Raw genomic sequence first — 24,227 nt, forward strand, 5'->3', positions numbered from 1 at the left:
TACCATAAACACCTCAATCAAGTGAACTGCACAGCATCACTTAACCATACAGCAGCATGGGATCATGGCAGGATCTTGGCAACCCAAGGTTAAGCCAAGGCTACGTGGACTAAAGTCCAGCCTGTCTGACGCGATCCCACAGAAAAGCCAAGCAAGTACAAATCGCCAAAACAAATCAGTGCTGGAGGTGATAGAAGGAGGTGACCAGAACACGCAGTACACCATTGCCTGCCATGCATGTAACCTAGCATGCTAAGAGTCCAAGGCTGCCAACCTGGCTTCCAGTCCAAACAGACACCCATAGAATGCAGCAGACAATCTGATTTAAGGAGGAACCACTCCACAAGCCACAGCATGCAAGGAACCACCGATAACATCCTGGTGGTGTCACAAAGGGAACCTTAATCCTAGGTGGTTATAATGTTCACGTTTTACTGTTATTGCTGGTTAGTGTATAGTCGTAAGCCATACGGTATGTGAGGAGACACCACAGACAATTTTATACTATTGCTCAACTACTATAAGTGTAATTCTGCGAAATAATAGAATATAGGGACAGTTAGATCGCAAATCGTTTTTGTAGGTTTGAGAAAAATTTGTGATCTCATAAAGAAGTATTGCAAACAAATTAATAATGTTTTGTGCATAATGTTTTTGCATCACAAAGTGCACAAATGCCAAAAATTTTTTTTGTTGTATTAGAGTGAATTTTATTTGATTTTATCGAAGTTTTATAACTCAACTTTGTCACAATGGATGAATCAGCCTGCAGTTGTATTTGTGGTAATTTTTGCATCGTTTTGTGAATATATTGGTATTATTCACACACAATCCCGAACCCATGCTTTGATTGTTGAGTCACGGCAGCAATTTGGAACAATGAGAAAAGTGTTGCATTCTGTTGCATGCAAAACCTTTTTGATAATAAAGACTGTTGATGATTAGAAACAATAAAAATTATATCAAAGGTTTATTTTACAGAATAATCAGCCTTGTTTCTTTTCAGTAGTCAAAAACAGCAATACATCATGGTACAGTACAGGTATGCACTATATTACGTCTATTTGTGTACCGTCTGACTACATATACAGCCATGGTCCTGGTCATTGGGTTATAAGGTCATTGGGTTTAAAAATCACAATGAAAAACAAGTTGGAGAAAATCGAACCAGAGTTAGTAAGCACAATATCTTTCTGCACACACCACATGCATCTGAGCTTTCTCTCAGTGATGGCAGTGGTGGATCACTCAGTTAAGGCTCTGTGTTACTGACCGGAAGGTCGGGGGGTTCAAGCCCCAGCACAACCAAGCTGCTGCTGTTGAGCCCTTGAGTAAAGCCCTTAACCATACTTGCTCCCGGGGTTCTGTATCCTGGCTGACCCTGTGCTCTGACCCCAGTTACACTGAGATATATGGAACAAAATCTTATCACTGTGCTGCAAGGTACATGTGACAAAACAGCTTTGTTAAGTGTATGACACAGTGTTGTTGCAAGATCCAAATAGCACAATGTCGTGTTTTACTGAATGCATTGTGGACGTAAACCTGTACTTAATTAATACTGGAATGACTGCAACATCTGTAACAAAGTGTAATGTTTTTCTTCTTGGGTTCAACATTCTCCAAAATCCATTAAATGCATTTACTTCACTCACAGCAGCTGCTGTTTCGCCCATCAGGTAGTTTTGCTTCACTGAGCAATTAGTAGAAAGAAGAGATGCAAATGGCTTTCAGGATGCATCACAGTTTGCAATAAAGTGGATTTGGTGTCGTGGATTCCCTCAAATGTGTTGGTTCAATGCTGCTACATAAAGGATATAAAGCAGATTGAAAATTAACTAACGCTTGTTTGTTATAGACAACCTCGTGTGCCAGAGGAAAACAATTTGTCAGTGAGTAAAAAGCTGAAAAGTGTGTTTATTGTATTTGGCTGTTAAACTGTTCATACAGTATCTGTAAAAATAAATCTGGAAGACCGACCCCTAACCTTCACCACCTTGGATTTGATCCTGCATCCTTTGCTCTTGACCGCAAAATGCGAAATGAACAAATGTAAATGTGATAACTGCAGAGTCGTGACTTGTGTATTGAAATTCCTAATGTCTGTGTTTATCTATTCATCTCACACTGATTCCTTTACAACCAATTGTAAATGAGCCCATCTCCCATCTGTATATAATCTAATGAGCTAGTGGGCATCTTCTCTTACTGTATGTTTGTTTGTTTTCTTTTTCTTGTTTTTTTGTTTGTTTGTTTTCCCCTGATCTGGCCATTCCCACATTTGTTGTTGTTGTTATTATTATTATTAGTAGTAGTAGTAGCAGAAGGAGGAGGACGAGTAGTAATCATAATGGTGGTAGCAGTAATAGAAGTAGTACTAATTAGTTATAATAGCAGTGGTACTGTAGGAGGAGTAATAATATTAATTAGTAATAATAATAGTGGTAGTAGTTAGATTAGTAATACTAATACTGGTAGTAGTAGTTTATAGTCATAGTAGTTCTTAGTAGTAGGAGCACTAGGCATTTGGCATAGGACTAATTGTTAGTAGTTATGGTAGTAGTAGTAGTAACTGGTTATAGTAGGAATCATAGTAGTAGCAATTATACTAGTTGTAGTTAGTTGTAGTAGTAATTATAGAAGTAGTAAAAGCAATAATAGTGATAATTAGTTGTAGTAGTTATAATAGTAGTAGCAATTATAAAGGTGGTAGTTAGTTGTACAGTAGTAATAATAATAGTAGCAGCAATAATACTAGTTGTAGTTAGTTGTAGTGGTAAAAATAGTAGTAGCAATAATAAAGGTGGTAGTTAGTTGTACAGTAGGAATAATAATAGTAGCTGCAATAATACTAGTTGTAGTAGTAATCATAAAAGTAGTAGAAGCAATAGTGATATTTAGTTGTAGTAGTAGTAATAGTAGTGGCAATAATAAAGGTGATAGTTAGTTGGATTAGCAACAACAATACTATAGTATTGTAGTAGTTAGTTGTAGTAGTAATCATAGATGTAGTAAAAGCAATAATAGTGATAATTAGTTGTAGTGGTAATAATAGTAGTAGCAATAATAAAGGTACTATTATTACGAATAATAATAGTAGCTGCAATAATACTAGTTGTAGTTAGTTGTAGTAGTAGTAATAGTAGCAGCAATAATACTAGTTGTAATTAGTTGTAGTAGCAATCATAGAAGTAGTAGAAGCAATAGTAGTGGTAATTAGTTGTAGTAGTTATACTAGTAGTAGCAATAATAAAGGTGGTAGTTAGTTGTAGTAGTAATTATAGTAGCAGCAGAAATACTAGTTGTAGTTAGTTGTAGTAGTATTCATAGATGTAGTAGAAGCAATAATAGTGTTAATTAGTTGTAGTAGTTATAACAGTAGTAGCAATAATAAAGGTGGTAGTTAGTTGTACAGTAGGAGTAATAATAGTAGCAGCAGAAATACTAGTTGTAGTAGTAATCATAAAAGTAGTAGAAGCAATAGTGATAATTAGTTATATTAGTAATAATAGTAGCAGCAATAATACTAGTTGTAGTAGTAATCATAAAAGTAGAAGAGGCAATAGTGATATTTAGTTGTAGTAGTAGTAATAGTAGTGGCAATAATAAAGGTGATAGTTAGTTGGATTAGCAACAACAATACTATAGTATTGTAGTAGTTAGTTGTAGTAGTAATCATAGATGTAGTAAAAGCAATAATAGTGATAATTAGTTGTAGTGGTAATAATAGTAGTAGCAATAATAAAGGTACTATTATTACGAATAATAATAGTAGCTGCAATAATACTAGTTGTAGTTAGTTGTAGTAGCAATCATAGAAGTAGTAGAAGCAATAGTAGTGGTAATTAGTTGTAGTAGTTATACTAGTAGTAGCAATAATAAAGGTGGTAGTTAGTTGTAGTAGTAATTATAGTAGCAGCAGAAATACTAGTTGTAGTTAGTTGTAGTAGTATTTATAGATGTAGTAGAAGCAATAATAGTGTTAATTAGTTGTAGTAGTTATAACAGTAGTGGCAATAATAAAGGTGGTAGTTAGTTGTACAGTAGGAGTAATAATAGTAGCAGCAGAAATACTAGTTGTAGTTAGTTGTAGTAGTATTCATAGATGTAGTAGAAGCAATAATAATGTTAATTAGTTGTAGTAATAATCATAATACTTAATCTTAGTTAATAGTAGTTGGTAGTAGTGGTTGTAGTAATGGTAATAGTATTTGTGGTAGTTAGTACAGTGGTATTTGTAGTAAGTAGTACATAGCAGTAGTAATCATAGTGGTAATAGTAATAGTTAGTAGTAGTTACCAATTAGGAGTAGTAGTCTTTGAGGTCATATTTACTGCTAACTAGCAAAAAATAGATTCCACAGGAAGAGTGAAAACAATTATCATGCATGTCTTTGTGGCATCTGAAAAAGACAACAATGAAAATGTGAGAATTTATTTAATCATGCGTCTTAATGAGTGAGCGCCTGCATTAATGTCGTTCATTTAGCCGAATCATCAGAAGGTTCAGTGATATCATGGTGTCTTAAATGACTCGGCTTGTATATAAAGAGTCTATAATAGTGCATCACTGATCACAATTGCCTGTAATATCGTCATACTACTCAGTTTCTACTGGTGTGTGTGTGTGTGTGTGTGTGTGTGTGTGTGTGATGATACTAAAACTACTAAACCATTATCCCATAAATATCACCCTGCCATAGTTTAAACGGTTCAAATCCTTCTGTGCTTCTCTGGCATTTAAACAGTAATTATGCCGCTAATAATTATTTCTAGAACGCATTAATCTGCTTAACCACATTAAAATGCTAAACATCCCATCATTAACGGGTTTTTCTCTATATTTTTTTCCCCTTTCACTCCTGTCGGTTCTTTATGCACGCGATTCCCCATGCATGCAAAATGCAGACTGGGTCACAAGTCAAAGACAGAACAATTTGTTAGCTCCCTGAATGCACATGTGTACTTTTGTTTTGCATGTTGTTCAACTCGTAGCTTCTCAGCAGGGAATTCTCTGTATATACAACCATTATGGGTTCTGATGAAGTGAACCGACTATAGAGACCTTGCACCTGGTACTGGGTTTCAACATTTCTTGTCCTTATAATTTCTTGTCAGGTTCTGTGGTTGTGTTTATGGTTCTACGGAGAACCATTTTGGATGTTGTGAGACAAAGATGTTGGGGAGATGTTTAGAGCTGTAATATGATGTATGTTTGATGCAGAAGGTTATGAGATTAGTGTTCACAGAAGTGAATGTGAAGGAACCCTTGAAGGAGCTCTATAGGGTTCTAGATGTAGGTTCTAGTCCCTTATAGTCTCTTTGTCTCTCTCCTTAGGTTGCCCTCAAAGCCCCATGAGTAAGGCCACACTGACGCTGATCACAGTGAGCACGTGTGTTTTGGCCGTGGTATACGGCTCACACACCTCCTGCCCGCTCACCGTCAAGGTCACGCTGCACGTCCCCGAGCACTTTGTCGCAGACGGTAAGCCAACATTTCCTTTTACTTAACGCTGTTCCACTTTCTTAAATCTGTTCACAGAAAAACAGTAACAGTCTTAAAACAGTACGAGTAAAACCCACTGCACACTTCAGAGTGATTGAGGGAAGAAACAAGGAAAAACAAGCGCCATTGGATTGAGGAGTCTAAGGACTGGTGTAGGGAGGGGTGACTTTATCATGTGATACCTTACATACTGTAGAATCGAAGAAATGAAAATATCTTGGGCACTTTAAAAAGATCCAATGTCTATCAGGACGAGAGTGTTTGTCTATAGTATTTAGTCTCGGCCAAAATTCAGTATGCTACTTCTGAAGTTTATGTAACATGGAAGTGACTGATCTTGCTTCCATAAAAATTTTAAATTGCTAACTTTACCTGTTTTGGAGAGATGATTTTTTTATAGATGACCCAAAAATGGTCTTTTTTTTTTTTTTTTTTTTTTTTTAGAGTTATACAGTCAGAGTTATGATGCATCATTTAAAATGCAAATTCTTTATATTTATATTGTAAAATTGGTGTACGCTTCTAGAAGCACATGAAAAAAAAATCTTGCTTACATTTGTTTTGGTAAAAAAAAAAAAAAGCTTAAAAAACAAAAAAAATCTGTAGTGTCCGTAACCGTGTCTAATTTATGTTTTGGTATCTTTCGGCATTTTAGTATAATACACTTTTTCAGGTTTATGTCTTTTTATATAAAATCTAAATTGGCCAAGTTTCATCTGAATGACAGTTAAGATCGTTAAAAGATTTAAATTCGAAAAAGTTACAGACACTACAGACATAAAAGGGCAGGAGATTGTATTTAGCTATACAGTATGGCTGCAACGACTCTGTTTGAGTCGCATTAATGACATAAACAGCACTAGAGAATGTCATATTTCAGGGAAAAACTTTCCCAGGATTTGTCTCAGGGTTGAGTCTGCCATCTGCCTTACTGTTACATAAAAAAAACAAACTCTTCATCAACTCTTTAAAATCAGATGCAGTGATGTTCATGCACATCTATTTTTTTTTTCTGTTGCTGTATGAGCTTGACAAATTTGTAGAAATGAGATTAGCCGTCAAAGTGTGATGTTAAGGACGGAGACGAGGACAGAGACGAGAGCGTGTCAGGGATGAGCAGATGGAGGAGAAAAAGCTCTCGACCCTGCCTCACAGGCGAGGTACGGTATACATCACTTCTAAAGAGTCTGTGAAAGAGTGCCAGGATATCTCAGGAAGCTCTCACACACACTTCGAGAGACAGAGAAAGAGAGACACACACACACACACACGCACTCTTAGAGACACACACACGTTCCGGCTGTTTTGGGATGCTGAGAACCACTCAGTCGGAGGCTGTCACACTCGAGGTGACCATGGCAAGCTGGAGAAAATATAAAATGCTTGTCAAGTACTTCCTGTTTGTCAAGGCAGATTTTTCTCTCAACAGGAAGCTCGCTTTAAAGCGAAGCACGAAACATGACAGGATAAAGCTGAGATGTCAAGGTTCTCAAAGTTCAAATTGTTTTTTGTTTTTTTTTAGCCTTAAAACATGATGTAAAGTGTATATATATTTTTTTTTTTCTTTTTTTTTTTTTAACTTCACCTATCTGGCAAAAGTTTTCTGATCCCACAGGTTTTATGGATGCAGTGTTTTGAGATGCTTTTCAGCTCGCCATGGTTTTAAAGAGTGATGACGATTACACTTCAAGGTTCAAGGTTTATTTATTTGGTCTACGCCACCATACTGCAATATTGCACACGCAATAATTAAAATACCATTTTTCTTCTTTTTTAATCAGCAGTCCATGCAATTTGAAACAGTTTTCGTGTGTATGTAACAGCAGTATACGTGTTTTAAATTGATATAAAGTTCTTCAGACACAAAGGCCCTTAAAAAACTTTAAGTAGCACCTGACAAACATTCCTTCCGATGATGTTTCCATGCAGAAGAAAGTAAAAATCCATGCATGAATTAAGTGAAGTCCATTGCAGTCCACAGAAATAGGTTTTGCCCCCTTTTTTTTTTTTTTTTCGGCCACTCCAGTCAATGATATGAATCAGACCCGGAGTCAGAGAGGAAGAGTTTGGGACGAGTGCGAGGGGAACCATGGAGTGAAAATAGCGACTAGGATAAATGACAGCCTCCTCCATAGGTCAACTGGAGACTTCAAGTCAATCATATACAGTAGCTATTTATACGCACTATACAAAGGGCGTTCGGGTCAAAGTGGGATTTGTGTGATGACATTTCTGGTGAATGAAGGTGTAAAAGTGATTGACATTTATAGAAGACTTCAAGGACAACCCGGTGATGAGACTCACAGAGAGTCACAGTAAAACCTGTATTTAAACGGTGCAAACGTTGCCTGTACATCTGCGCAGTCGTTCCCGTGACCATTCAGTGAGTGGAACAGCCGATCCTTGGAAAATCGACGGATAACTTTCTGGCAAGAGACGCATCGGGGTGTGTGAACTGTGTGCGTCTGGGAGTTATCGCCACATCCCTCATACAGTCCTGACCTCGGTCCAAGTTATTTCTACATGTTTGGGTCTTTAAAGGAGTTCCTGGGGGGCCGGCGTCTTAGACGTGAATCAGGCAGTCCGATCATTGCTCCGGCGTACTGAGAAAACTTTCTATCTTGATGGTATAAAGTGAAACTAGATGCTAATTAAACACTGGGATAAGTGCATTAGTGTATCAGGTTATATAAAGAAATATAGAAAGGGAGTTTTTACTCTTAGACTTGTGTTCTAATTTGACCTGAACCCAATTTTGTATGCATATTATATATATATATATGTATCCACTCACTCACTCATCGTCTACTGCTTTATCCTGTATTTAGGGTTACAGGGGGCCTGGAGCTGCAGGGCATGAGGCGGGGTACACCTGGACAGGCAAACACACACACACACACACACACTTTGGCAATTTGGGAACGCTAATTAGGCTAACCTGCATGTTTTTGGACTGTGGGAGAAAACCAGAGTACCCGAAGGAAACCCACCATCAAGGGATTGAACATGCATACCATGGGAATCGAACCTGGCTGGGAATCAAACCCGAACTCTGGAGGTGCAAGGTGTATATTTATGCATATATTGATAATTTTATGTATGTGTGTGTGTGTGTACAGGCAGCAGCTTTGTAGTGAGCATGGGCAGTTATCTAGACGTGTCTAACTGGCTGAACCCGGCCAAGCTGACTCTGTACTACCAGTCCAACTCGTCCTCGCAGTGGGTGCGTGATTACTGCGGCCAGAGGACCACGGAACCCTGCGAACAGCTCTGTGACCAGGACACGGGTGAGTGTGACTTCTATTACACATGCACACACACACACACACGGAAAGCGGCAATGGTAATGTAAACAAGAGCAAACTATCTCGTGTGTGAGTGCTGCATAATGACACACGCCCGTGCTTCATTAATACATCCTTTAATACAAGTTAGTAACATTATGAACTGAGTAGCTTTAGAATGATTCAGAAAGCTTCAGAAAATTCTGCATGTTTTCTCAAGATCTGGCAACCTTAAACTCAAATAAGTTAGAAAGAGGGGAAGAAGTACTATAATTTGTTTATTATTTGATGCTTGATGGTCTTTTAGGCGACAGAGAGTGTTTACTGATGCAGGGTGTTTACTGTAGTCTCCTCCCTCAGCGCTGCCCGGATATAATAAAAAATAAAGGTGTAGCATGAGAGCAAATGTGAGCTGTCGAGTCAAGATTATGGGTAGAGTGGTAAAAATACAATCTAATCCCCCCCCACACACACACACACAAAGAGGGTCATTTTCATTTTAGCACTACCCTGTGTGAGACCGCATTGCACTCCGCTAAATGTCCACAGCTGAGATCTGATGCTCATAATTTCCATCAGCCGAACGTAATGTATGAATCTGCCTTTACACACAATGATAAGCACGGAACAGAATGTGCAACTTTTTTTTTTTTCCCCTCTCAGATCCACTGCTGCTTCTTTCTTTTCACAACCTGAACAAGAGAGTGTGTGCTCTGAAAAGCTGTAATTTAGGAGACAGAATGAAGGAAGAGAAAGAAGGTGTGAATGCAAGAGCACATTTTGTGTCTGTAATAGGCAGGAGGTCGGCTTTCATCTTCACACACACATGCATTTCAGAAGGATTTTAAGGACCCAATGTATGTGTGTGTGTGTGTGTGGGAGTGTGTGTAACAAGGTGTCTTCCTTTGCTATGCTTTATCTTTTCATTTTTACTTTTACTCCTGCACTTTATTACAGGTATTATTCAGTGTGTATGTGTGTGGCCTCTTCTATACCTGTAAGGGAACTTACAACATTGTATGTTTGACAATCAAAGAATTAGAAAGCTAGAAGAAAAAAAGAAACTAATTATAGTTTAAATTGTTACAAACTGTTGAATAGTTGATAGATAGATAGATAGATAGATAGATAGATAGATAGATAGATAGATAGATAGATAGATAGATAGATAACTCGGTGAATCAGTGGGTCAGTCGACCAATGATGGGTGGATGGAATAAATGGATACAGATCTACATATAGATAAATAGATCAATGTATACTGTAGGTAAATGGATGGATGGATGGATGGATGGATGGATGGATGGATCAGTGCATCAATAATATGTAGATGGGTAGATGGGATAGATGGATACAGTAGATGAATAGATCAATATATATATACAGTACGTGGGTGTATAGATAGATAGATAGATAGATAGATAGATAGATCGATCAATCGATCAGTGGACCAATGATGGGTAGATGGGTGGATGGAATAGATGGATACAGATCTACATATAGATGAATGGATGGATGGATGGATGGATGAATCAGTGAATTAATGAAATGTAGATGGGTGGATGGGATAGACGGATACAGTAGATGAATGGATCATTACATGAGTGGATGAATGGATAGATAGATAGAAGGATAGATAGATAGATAGACAGACAGACAGATAGATAGAAGACAGAAAACCACTAACATCTTGCTGCAGACACTTATAACCTAAAACCTTTCAGTCTGTTTTTTTTTTTGTTTTGTCAAGATGGACATCATGGTATCTGTAGGTGTCAACCAGCTCAATTTGGGTCGTAGGTCGTGGTCCTCTTCCTCCTGCAGTCTTCTGCCATCTTTTTGGACTTGACCACATTGAAAAGCAGATCATTCCTTCTCTCACCACTCCACAAAGTTATTGATTGAGCCCTTGTACTCCCCTTTCTGTCCATCCCTGATGCACCCAACCTCCACAGAGTCCTGAGAAAATGTCTGAAGATATCAAAGTTCTGACCTGTATTGCAACACTGTGGTGTTCAGGGTGAAAATAAAGGGGGTGAGCACAGTTCCCTGTGGTGCTCCAGTGCTGCTCAGCAGGTGTTCAGATTGGCAGGTTCCCAGCCACACAACCCAGGGACTTTCTGACTGGTTAATCGATGACCCAGGACATCATGGACATGTCCACCTCCATACTTTTAATCTTCTCTCTCAGCAGGAGGGGTTTGATGATGTTAAATACACTCCAGTAATCAAAGAATGTTATTCTACTATGGTGTTAATATAGTCCAGATGTGGGTGGGCTTCTTGCTCTAAATACACGACTGCATATTCATACGCCAGCACTAATCTCATATCATATGAGGGCTGTTGGTCTATACTGTAATTGTCCACGAAGAAGGACATTGTCTTCTGTTAAACAGGAACCAGACAGAATGTTTTAACAATCATGTCACTTTCTGCTGTTTGAAGGCTCGGGTTAAAGATGCTGGAGGATTTACAGAACCACACACCTGGTTGCACAAACCTCCAGGACACCGATTCTGTCAGGCCTCGCAGCTTCCCAAAGTTTCAGATGCTTTACTTGGCCAGTAGTGACAGATAGGTGGGGGACAGAAGCATTGCCTTGAGGGTGGTGGGGAGGGTGTTGATTGAGGAGGCAGATGTGTGAGTAATCGGAAGAAGCCCGTGGCAAGAGAAAGATGAACAGTTGTGAGCTGGGCAGGGAAGAATTGGTGTAGATGACAGGGTGGGAAAAGATGTTTTTGTGGAGAAACCGGAGTGTCGGTAGGACGTTGTGCTAAAGCTATCAAAGAACACAGCTCACTAGCGCTTTCCAGAATGCCCCTCATAGGTTGCTGGTTTGGTTTGGATCTGGTTTACTCCATCATGCCAATCCAAACCTCTTCTGCATTGTTCTACAAAATCCTACCTTCCAGCTTGCCGCTACAGTCTTCTTGTTCATTTTCAGTCTCACCTTCAACTCTTCCTTAACCCTCCTAATCTTCTCCTTGTTTTTCTGCCTGTTTCTTACTTTTCTGAAGTTTCACCAGCTACTTGGAGATGCAGGATGTTTGCCATCACCTTATGGTCATCTTGGTCACAGACGGCTTTAGGACAACTACTGTATGTGGATGTTAGTAGAACCAGGTTGTGGTGGTCAAACCCTTCCAGTGGGAAACGTTAAACAGATGAAGATGATACACTCATAAAAATGACATAAATAAATTGCTCTTGTGGACAGAGACTCCTTAAAGCAGCACAGGACAATCTTTAACCTTAATTATTCTTTATTATTCCTTAATTAGTCTTTTAATGTATTATGTATTATATAACAAAACTGCTAGATCTGATATATACAGTACACAACCTGAAAATTATTTACAAATATATAAAGTATGTATTATATATAAATATAAAAATATATAATCCCAAAAAAATGTTTGGTTGTTTTTTTTATGTTTTAATGTGCACGTCAACTTTTTTTCTTTCTCTTTTCTTTCACTTACATTGTAAATTTTAAACAATTAAAGCATATTTAATCCACATATCTTTATATCACATTGAATTTTTTTAGGATGTTAAAAAATATTTCATTCAACATAAATAAATATATATTTTCATTTTATTTCTTGATTTACCTTTTTCTTATTCTACTGTTGTTTTATTTTATTTTACTGTGTTTTTTTCATATATATTATACATAAAAATATTAAATATTGAAGTAAGTTTTAAAGTAATTTTAAAATGCTGCCCAGTCAGAACTGATAAACATCTAACGACTTTTTTTTTTTTTATCTGTATAATTTTGTTATTCCTCAAAACCGCGTTTTTTTTTTTGTCAAACATTCAGATGTGCTCGTGTTCCTCCGTAGAGAACAATCCAGGAGTGAAATGCCGTGCTGTCAGCGGCTCCGAATCGATAAATCACGTTTGCGATCGACCTCCTATTTCCAGGTGTGTGTCATGAGCTCTGGGAGACAGAGTGTAATGTGGCACAATAAACCATCAGACAGGAAACTGTGTCTTAATTCATTTCCTGCTCCTGCGAACATGTGAGAATGGGAATAAGAGTGAAACGGCGGAGTGTGAGATAACTGTCGGAAAGTGTGAAGAGAAAACAAACAGCACTGATGAGGATCGGGTATGTAAAAATGTTCGGCTGTAATACAGTAGCTAACATACTGTACTGACTTCTCCCCATGTGAAAAGGAAAAATACTGAGAACATTTTTAATGCACGCCAGCAGAGCGAGCCTGCATTCATTAACACGTTTAAAGTTGCATGATTTGTGAAAGCCTTGAGTCAAAACGTGTGAATGAAACTTTGTTTTTACATGAAATAAACTTTTAAACGGTTAGATTTTTCAGGATTTAAAACTAAATTCTCTGGCCGTGGTGATTTCTCGAAGCATCATCATGTTGTCACAGTAAGTCATTACTTTCTTAGTCATTGTTTAAGATCCTGTATGTCTAATTATCGCTCCGTTCCTCTCACCATCACGTCAACCGCACGTGAGCGTGTACAATACGAGAACGCCTTTCCTTTTCCGCTCTTCACAACCCCCTTGTGTTTCTGACCTCGTGTATCTGCTGTGATTTTCCTCCGGTTTAGTACATCCTCCTCTCTCTCTCTCTCTCTCTCTCTCTCTCTCTCTCTCTCTCTCTTCCTCCCTCTCAGGACATTTAGCAGTGAGTTCGCTGACTCAAACCTCTTGTCTTTCTCTCCACACACTCCACCTCATGTGCTAGAGGGATGTCTGGGCCGGTTGCCAGGCCAATCTCAGCCCACCGCCGGGGTTTGATTAAGGCATGAGGAGATCGGGTTTGGATCCTCCGGTTTTATCCTGCTTCTGAGTTAGGAAAAGCTCTTTTACTCATGGCTTCGTGAAAGGTTCCTGCATTCATCCACTTGTTTCCGTACATCCTCTTTACACACAAGTACACAGCCAAAGTCTTTGTCGTAGTATTCTAATGGAGCTCGGGTACTTGAATCCGTTTTGTTAACCTTAAGTCAATTCTCATAGCTGTAATGTCAATTTGGCATTGAAATGAAGGAGAATGAGCCTTGTCAGTTGTTATATAGGTAGCCATGTAATAGGCTTATGTAAACTATTACAGTATAATGGCTTACGTAGGTATTCGTGATACCTGCACGGTGTCAACTGGTGCTCGTTGGAATAAGAATTACTTATTGTACTGTAGGTTCTTGTCACCTGTTATAAAGGTCTCACATCGGTGTCCATAAGTATTTTTTTTTTCTCTAACATAAAATTTAGCATGGTACCTGGATATAGAAGGTATACGCTTTCATAAATCTTCTCATGGGTTTATGTCAGTAGTTATAAAGAGCGCCTTTTGGTGGAGTCCTGCATTATGTCAATTTATAGAAAACAGTCCTGAGAAAATAGTCTTGTGTTTATCTATATTTATCTGCCAACCTGAATTTATCTGCTGTGTGTCCAGCTCCTGAGCAAGACCAACATGATGAATCCCATAAATTCCTTCACCTTGAATCGGTTTCCTCGAAATTGCGTGAAAATATGCATCGGGACAACAATCTCTCCATTCCCGCGTCTATTCCATGAACCTTGAAATCGGAAAAATTGCCCGCACGGCCTTTAGCGAGATTGGAAAAGCATTCTAATGAAACCTATCATTAATCACGCGGGTCAGACGCTGGAGAGAACAGAGTAGAAAATGATTACAGGCCGGCCTCCCGCCTCGGCTGCGTGATAGCGATACACACATTCTGGTATTCATTTAAAAACTGAATAAAACAAATCTGCCAATAACAAGGTCTAAGTCCTGTTGGATTCTTGTTTTTAAAAGTCAATCTGTCTGGCATTAGTGCTCCGAGAAGAAAAGTGTGAAGGCCATACATGTGATAACTTACTGTTGGTGAACATCTTGCTCTGCAGTCATAAGACATTATATGCCTTGTTTATGAAAATTGTTTTATTATCCACTGTTAATGTTCATAATAAATTCATAATAGATAAATAACATCCATTATTATTATTATTATTATTATTATTATTATTATTAATATACAGGTAGTCCCTGACTTAAGAACATACAAGTTACGAATTTCCGTTCAAAATTCAATCACGGCAGATAGCAATATTTACAATTATATACAATAAATTTAATATGGAAGTGAATGTATAAAATGTTTAAAGTCTGTTATATTGTATGTGTGTTTATGCATGTAGATGTGCAAGAGAATTAAGTCGGCCTCACCAGTTTTAATGAATCAGTCCGGGAGCACGATGATAGAAAATGTCTGTCCTGTAAATCCATCCTGATGGTAAATAGTCCTTATTTTCAGAAAATCCTCAACAAAACAGAGTTCATAGTCCAATACAGTGGAAAACAGCTCTGAGACAAAAAAGCTTCTGGGATTCCCCTCGCGATTTAAAGGCACAGTGACAACAATATTACGTTTTTCAGTTTGAGATTAATTTTCTTAGGTGCTGTTTTGGTTTTTGTCCCAATGATGGAAGTGTGGGGAAAGGAGACAGATTTAGTCGAGGGGATTGGTACGCTTTACATTGTATATTCGTGCCAAATATATAAGACTCAGTTTGTCAGATTTAAGAACAAATCAGACTTACGAACGTGCTCCCAGAACGGAACTTGTTCGAAAGTTGAAAACCACTTGTATTACTGTATTATTATTAGTAGAAGTAGTAGTTGTAGCTGTATTTTCCAGTGTAAATTTCTCAATTGTAGTGAATGTGGCCATATAAATATTCCATTGCATGTCATAGTGTATGGTTGTGCATGTGACCAAAAAAAAAATATTATTATTATTATTATTATTGCAATATGTTTAGTACTGCTATTTCATGAACAATGCTATAAAATGTAATGTATTTTGTAAACAATTCAGTATATGTAATCCCTTATAAAATCATACATTCACACTTTGATATACTAAAGTGTTACTTTATTGTAAAAAAAAAATCAATTCTTGTTCTGGGATTTGGATTTATCAGTGGCACAATAATTCAAAGGTTTATTTATTTAAAATGCTAGAAGAGTTGTTACTAGGAATTACTAGAATACATTCCAACACGTAAGGGATTTTGAACAAAAGGGTTGTCAGATGAAGGTTTATATCATTAGTTATAAAGGGCCTGAACATGAAAGTTGGCTCTTTTTGGAAAAAAAAAAAAAAAAGAATATTTATGGAGGTTCGCTGAATGGTAATTGTTTGTCCATAATACAGGGAGAGCTTCTGCTAGTTGTAATAAAATTTTATTAATCTTTATGCGGGTTTTTGAGAGTGCTGTGTTATAAAGATGTATGTGATTTATTATAACAGGCTTGCAGGATGTTAGTGTCTTTACAGGAGTGCTGTCTTTTGGGAACATAAAATTTAATATGATCAATAGATCACTATGGATGGCATGAGTTTTTATTTGGGTCTTCGTTACGTAGTTGTTATAAAGGCCTTATCTAGGTATCCATGTGCACTATTTCATCATTTGGAACGACACTGGATTTTCATACCATCTGGTTCTGTTATGGATGCTGTTTGGCTGCTGTACCAATTTGTTTAACATATAAGGCTTGTGTTTGAAAAATTGTGTGTGTGATGTAAAACATGAACAAGACAAGACACTTTTCATTACACCTTAGAGACATTAGAGCTGTGTGATTTAATTGATTATTGATTTAATATTTTCTTGCTCAGGTTAATTAGTTAAAATCAATGGGTCAGTTTGCAATTCTGAATCGATTTACACTTTGCATGAATTGGCAAATTTTAAATTCTCTAAAATCAGGAGATTTCTTAAAAAAAACTGAAAATGCAAATCGAAAATATCATTTGCTTTTTCGTCATTTTGAGAGGCAATGCCAAGACATACTGAACAGGAGTGGGGTGCAGAAGATCAGCAGGAAAATAGATAATCAATTTGTTTGAGGTTCAAATAATAATAATAATAATAATAATAACCCAAGTTAAACAGCAAATCAATCAATATTCGACACTTGTAGTAGTACTTTAAAAAGATCACGAGTTCGATTCCTGGGTGATACTGTAAGCTCTCGGCCAATCACAAACAGTACTTTCAAATACTTTCAAACCCATAAAACATTTCATGAACATGAACATTAGTGCTAATGTCTAGTGCCGAATCTAATAAATATATTATTGCTGTTGAATGAAATTTCATATTCAAGTAATCTTTTTTTTTTTTTTGGAATGACATCATAACTTTCACTTTAATCAAAACCATTAAATGTAACGTGATGTAAAAGTGCAGACACTTAAAAAAGAAGGCAGCGATTGTTTCCGCAAGTGCTCCCACAAGAGCTGAGACTTCAGGCGTTAGAATGACATTAGCGACGTGTCACCTCGCCATGAGAGAGAAGATTTAGGCTGGAACGATCCATCAGAGGATCATCATTCCGCGCCGCAAAGCTGCAGCTACAGCGCTCTTTGTTAACGCACGGCCACTGTTATTGTTCTTGGGATGGCAGTTTTAGCACCTGGCTAACGGCTTCGACCTTCCAGATTGGGGTGAACGAGCTACATCCGCATGCAGATGAGCTCGTTTTATTAGCAGGCGGCTCGGCTCGGCTTCTTTAAAAGCCTCCGAATCCTGCGACAAGAACCAGAGGCTAAAAGAAATGCTCGGAGTTTTAAAAGACCTTGAAGAAACGTCCTTCAGTTTAACATGCCCTACAACTTGATTTAAAAAGAAGATCCAAAATGTCATCTAACTTGAAAATTCCTTAAACTTTGCATTTTTATCATGGGGACGACGGGCAGGGGTTTCAAAGCGATCGTTAGGTAGAATCTTTCAGGCTGTTGGTACATTGTTTTTTGAAACTCTCTGCTGAAAAAAATTATTTGTGTTTTGTGGGCTTTAAATAGAAATAATTGTTGAAAAAGAAAAAAAAAGTGGCACAGGTATCAACAGTGTGTTAGAGTCATAAACACATTTGCACATTTTTATTTTTTTTTAACTACCTATTGGCTCTGTCATGCCTCAAGATGTAGTTCAGTCCTCTTTAATGTCAAAGTGTCGCTGCCTGAAGATATTCTGCGGTCATTCTGTCCCATTAATTGCTAACCTGTGGGGTGACATCAGACATTATCGCCCCCCCCCCCCCACCCTCCCTCCCCCTGCTTTGCAAGATTATTTTTCATGAACAAGAAGAAAAAGTCTAATTACCTTATACTAGAGTGCTGCAGAATTCTTGAATCAGAATTTTTTTTCTTTCTGCAAATGAATGCATTTTAGCTCTAGAACTTCTTTATATAAAGTTTCATCAAACCAGCCATAAAAATATTAAGCATATTTCTACAAATATTTAACATCTTTTTAATCATAAATCTCTATTAGCTGATATTTTGCTAGTTTTATGCATTTTATTAAAGAAGGGAAAATATCTGGCAAAAAAACAAGAAATCGATGCTTGTCTATAAATAGGGTTAGTAATTTTATATCTAATTAATTTAAATTTTTATTAAAGAATAGTAAATACATTTTCCTAGGTTTAAATATATATTTTCATTTACCTTTTTTGCCGTGTTTATTATTGCACTTGTTTTACTGCATTATTTCAATAGTAACATCTGCTTCACATGGAGTTTTACATAAAACGCTCCAGATGAACAAATTAAATAGAAGTTGTCACTAAAGTAAAATAGATTCAGAAATAATTGCTTATGTACTTCGTTTTTGCTGGTTCCATAAAAATATACATAATTTAATATAGTTTTAGGTTTAAAGGGTAATGAATTTATTAAATTGATTGTTTAGTCAGTATACAGGACTTCTTTATTAATATTTATATTCCTGTGTGTTACAATGAGGGAAATGAAACGATCTGTAATACTGGGCGACGTGTTCAGTTTGGAGTTTTTGTAGAAAAAAAATAAAAAGGAAACAACAAAAATAGAAGGAAAAATGGAAGCCCAAGCAAATAATTTAAAAAGGGAACTAAAGGAAACTGATTGCATTATTTGGGCTTGTTGTTTCCTTCTTTTTTTTCAGATTTATGAATCTCACTGCTTATATCTTGTGACAGCTCATAAATCAGTTTCCTGTGAGCCATGGCGCGTCACGCCGAGAAATCTCAGGAGACGTGATTGGGTAGTGCTGAAGGAGTTTACCGAGAGGGTGAGACGCAAGAAAAATGATGAGAAATAGCCCCTGAACCGAACTGAGGGGAAAACAGAGCGTAAGAGAGTGGTGTATGGAGGGGGAATAAAAGAAACAGAATATTCAAGGTTCATTCATTGGTTCTATTTATATTGCTTAGTGAGTGGAGCCATGATGAGGAACAGGTGGTGTATTAGCGATGGAGCATCAAGGGATGAAACATCGCAGCTTAGTATAGGACTAGATAACACACTCTTTTTCTTATTTTCTGCAAAAATAAGAAAAAGAAAGAAAAAAGATGCATGTTTTTAACATATTAGAGTAAGGGTTTAGGATTTCCACTCGAGTAAAATATGCGAGTTGAACAAAAATAAATAATGCAATATAACGGTATCGCACTCATTAAATACTGTAGAACTGCAGAATTAATTAAAGAATAAATTATTTTTACTAAAGCATATTTAATATTAACGTCAATAAGTGTATGTGTGCAAAATGTATAAAAGCTACTGTAAGGCCATAATCAGTTTTTTTTTTTTTTTAGTGTAAGTGGATTTTAAGCTATTCAACATACTTGTTTGTTTATTTATTTATTTATTTACTGTCCATAAACATTCAAAACAATGGTCTGCTAGTATTATATACTAGTAGTATACATTTAATATTACTAAAATCAATAGGGATAATAACATGTAAATAACATACCATATATATATATATATATCTGGTGTCACTCGTTTGCTTTGTGATTGCTTGATTGCTTCCTAAAGATCATTTACAGGAGACGGTTCCTCGACTGCTCCTGCCTTCGTCATCACCATCGTCCAACAGTTTGCTATCGGGTTTAGTTCTGGAGACGACCCGGCCCCTGAATAGCAAGTTTTTTCACTAATTCTTTTAGTTAATTACTGTAGCACAACTCTTCAGCCAGATGGGCGAGAACTAATTAGAAATATAATGCATCGCATATGTTATCTTAATCCTTTTGGCCACTAAATCATTTTAATAAAAAAAAAAAAAGTCAAACAGATACTATTTATAATAAAAACAGATATGTAGAAATAAAACTAAGGTTCAAAGTAATTAAAAGTTAAATACACAAATATTTAATTTAATTAAAAATAGTAATTTAGCTGTTTTAGAATAAAAACAAATATATTATCATTAACATGTCACAATATTAATATTTATTAACTTTTTGTGGTGTATTCAGTAAAGCATTTATTTAAAAAAATATAAGTATTTATAATTCTAACTCATTTATATAATTATGCATCTTTGAAAATCTTTAACACTTTGTCCATTTACAGTAAATTATGTCACGTTATATTAAATATATGACACTTTTGTACGACATACATACTGTATACAGTATATAGCTACATAGCTAATTGTAATGAATGTTGTTTTATTGTGTAAATCAACTCAGAAAATAAAAAGTAATGAATGTCAAATCATACCAATAAATATCTATGTAGCTCAACTTAATGGTTATGTCAATTTGGCTAGTAGTGTTTATGACTATTGGAAAACGGCTTTATTGATTGTCTCATTCAGGCTGCATTTGTGCATTAAGAATGGAATAAACTCGAGATTTAGTGGGAGTGAAGAAGAGGTCCCTATCAGTTGTTATGCAGTTCTTATGTAACTTTTAGCCAAGAGGAGGTTCATGTTAGAGCGCTTGTGATTAGTTCACTACTGAATAATGTCAATTTGACTTTTGACGAAAAAGTGCTATAATCAATATTTAAGATATGTAAAACTAACAAGTGTGACTGCACATCAAAGTCAGTATTTAATACTATGTAAACTGTATTTAAAGGTGAATGTTAAAGAGGTAATCTGCTCATACGTGTGAAGGGAAGCTCGTGGAAGCTGTATTGGAAATGACTGGTGTGTGTGACGGTCGAGGACGGAGGGGAGCGGGGTAATGCGCAAGGGTAATTTATACCACCGGCTGGATAAATGAATATCTGTCACTCTGTCCCTGCTCTTTCCAGGAGAATGCAGCTGCCTGGAGGGTTACTCACCCGACCCTGAACACACACACCTCTGCATCCGGACCGACTGGGGACGGAACGAAGGGTAAGATCCGCCAAGCACTATGTCATCTTAATACAAGGCAAAAAAAAACTAAAAAAAAGAGATGATGAAAAGCACAAGGAGGTCAAAAATAAGCAGTGTTGGGTGTAACACAACGTTAGAGTACTTGGATTACTTTTTTGATGTAACGAGTAATCTAACGGGTTAGATCCGCCATTTAACTACTCAGTTATTAAGTTACTTTTTCAAAAATGTAATCCGTTATTCAGACAATTTATGTTACCCGTGAGCCAGACAGCAGTCATTTCCAATTCCTCCTACAAGCCCCGCCCCCGATAACCCCACCATATCCCCACCATATTAATATATGATATTAATGAGGAACGTGTTAAAATATATATTATCTGAGTATATATAAGTCTCGAGTATAAAAGCAACAGCAATAAATATGAATAATAAAGCAACAGAAATAAATGAATTAATTAATAAATAAATAAATAAATAAACAGACAAAAAGTACAACTGACACGTCATTTTTTATGGTAATCACTTTTTTGCTGTGGTGCAAGTTCAATAAAACACTTCAGGACGTCCTGTTATTAGACGATAATTAACTATAATTATTAAGGGGCGGTTGCTTCACCATGCCACCACAATGTTGATTATTTTCCCAAAACAACACAACAAAAAGGGTTTTATTCCTTAATTAGCATCCATGACTGGCTTTTATCAGCAAGAAAGCTGTTAGAGCTTTTTTGTAATATTTTGTTTTCTCTTTCTTTATAAATATTTATCAAGAAAAACTTTGCATGTAATATTAAACACATATATTTAAAATATACTGTTAAAAATGATCTATTAGTTATTTAGCTTGTTTATTTTATTCATGATAGTCATGCGTAAAAAAAAAAAATCAGACCAAATAAACCCAAATAATATGGATGCTAGGTATAACCTTATACTTTTTATCGTCTGTCTTTTATTTTAATTTTATGTAATGTGTTATAACCCTCCCGCAGGCCGTGGCCGTACTCAAACCTAGAGCGAGGTTATGACCTGGTGACGGGGGAACAAGCTCCGGAGAAGATCTTCAGGTATGCAGCTCCACGTCTCCAGATAAGCTCAGCTCAAATCTACTGTTCAGTTCCGTGTTACAGTCCCGCAGGCTCTAGAGTTCAGAGGAAGTCCGAAGGAGTCAGAATAAATACCCGAGGCTCATTTTTAAGGGCTCTGAGAGCACTCCGACCCCCAGGCGATGTCCTCCTCCAGGATTCTATCTGGGTTTATAACAGGGTTCGTTAGAACCACAAGCTTCAAATGGGGAAAAAAGTTTCCGGGTAGTTACTATAAATAATGATTACAAAATGTTTTACTGTAAATATTGCTTTAACACTTTCGTTGCTAAGTCTACACCTTAAATTTGGTAAAGAAAATATAAAATACTGTATATAATAAAAATATTTTACAAAAATTCACGTAAAATAATATTTAACAAAAAATTCAAGCAGACTAACAATTATTACTAAATTACATAATTAAACACAAATAAACAAAAACCAATAAATGGATAAAGAATCATGCGTGTAGATTATAAACATAGGTGTTTAATGCAATTGTTACATAGCCTATTATATTTGTGTCATTTTCAAATGCATTGAAAATTGACATGTTTTCATAGTTTATTATAAATATCACATTCATATTTTCTTAATTCATAATTTACTGTATGCATTTTGATTTATTTTATCCACAAGTCTTAAAGATATATTTTAGTAATTACATTATCTGTGTTTTTTATGTGTATTAATTCTTTTAATATGAAATATTGGTTTAAAGTGAATAAAAAAATAACAAATGGAAATATTCATATATTAACTTGCTGCGGTCATTAGGGCTGGCAATAATTATTTCCTGCCTCTACAATTGGCAATTTGCGTGACTTTAATTAGTAAATCCATGACATAAGGCTGAACCTTTCAAAACAATTGATCAAATTCCACCACAATGATTTTTCACTTTTTAGCCATTACTTCAAATTTATTTAGCTCTCACCTTACTTACACTACGCCGGCTGATGACACACTCGTTTACTGCGCTCGCTCGGTTCTGATAGATGGCCGGGAGAAAGAGCCAATCGATGGGCTCTCCAGTGTCAGGTGATGAGTGAGATTGGTGCCTGTGTCGTCTGTCTCTTATTTATGAATGGAAGTGCGCATTGATCCGAGGTGATTCACTGTTTTCGTGTTTATATCTGAGGTCAGGGATTGAGGAGGTATAGAGCTTTAACGGCTGAGCCGCCTGGAGAGGGACTATCTGACCGGTTTGATTGGTACACATTTACATTCCATACAAACTTAAATAATTCTTTTGATTGTGTAAAGCTGCTTTGCAACAATGACAATTGATAAAAGCGCTATACAAATAAAATTGAATTTTATTGAATATTATAAAAAAAAAAATAACGGTAAGTCAGCAGACAAATTAATTTAAATATTTACTAGACAATAATAAAAAGATAGAATAAATAAATGAATTTATTTATTGTTAAATAAATACAAAGAAATTAAATGTTTTCCTAAGAAAAATTTTTTTAGGAAACAGGTATGCTATGGACTTTTTTTTTCTTTTGGTAGGGCTCGGGTGAATGGAGATCATTTTAATGAAACAACAAAACTAAACTAAGCTAAAATAAAATTATATATATGCACATGCACACACTCCAGTACGTCCTTGATATAGTTTTTAAGTCTGTAGTTGTGTCAGTATACCAGTATGCACAATTCCCATATTAAACCTTCCCAGTCCTTCACTCAATTCAATTTCACAATATAGGACTGAAAGGACTAATTAGTAAAATGTCTTAATATCCCAGTGTGAACACTTTCGAGAAGTCTTGTTGGTATTTTAACAAACATGAGTTACCCACTAAAGAACCCAGATATCAGAAAATAGCCGAGTTGTGGGAAGAAGCACCGCGTTGTCCATTTTTTCTGATATAAAAGCCTCTTCATCTGGCTCATTTCCATATTGCAGCTAAGCAACATTACAAAGGCCAATAATATTACAAAAAAAAAAAAAAAAAACGATTGACATTGCAGTATACTACTGAGAGGGCTAAAAGTAATTGCATTATAGGCAGGTTATTACATAATGGCTCTGATGCAGAGGTCCAAATGCAATAAAGCCTCGAAATATAATAACTTATATTCTATGAATGGCAGCTTATTACATAATGGACTTGGTGCAAAGGTCGGACATATAATACGCTCTAAAATGTAATAAGTTCTTGCTAGAAA

At 36.3% G+C, this 24,227-nt stretch overlaps 1 protein-coding gene across 2 annotated transcripts in view; it reads left to right on the top strand.

The window, feature by feature from the left end:
- Window positions 1–24,227, top strand: part of LOC128511888 (astrotactin-2-like) — a 434,725-nt gene that overhangs the window by 219,617 nt on the left and 190,881 nt on the right. For both annotated transcript variants that reach the window (XM_053484912.1, XM_053484914.1), the window contains exons 6-9: window positions 5,338–5,484; window positions 8,625–8,792; window positions 20,889–20,973; window positions 21,951–22,025. In XM_053484912.1, coding sequence (XP_053340887.1) covers window positions 5,338–5,484; window positions 8,625–8,792; window positions 20,889–20,973; window positions 21,951–22,025 — 475 coding nt within the window. The remainder of the gene's footprint in view (window positions 1–5,337; window positions 5,485–8,624; window positions 8,793–20,888; window positions 20,974–21,950; window positions 22,026–24,227) is intronic.

Source organism: Clarias gariepinus, chromosome 24 (genome assembly GCF_024256425.1).
Source record: "Clarias gariepinus isolate MV-2021 ecotype Netherlands chromosome 24, CGAR_prim_01v2, whole genome shotgun sequence".
In the NCBI taxonomy this organism is placed as follows: domain Eukaryota; kingdom Metazoa; phylum Chordata; class Actinopteri; order Siluriformes; family Clariidae; genus Clarias; species Clarias gariepinus.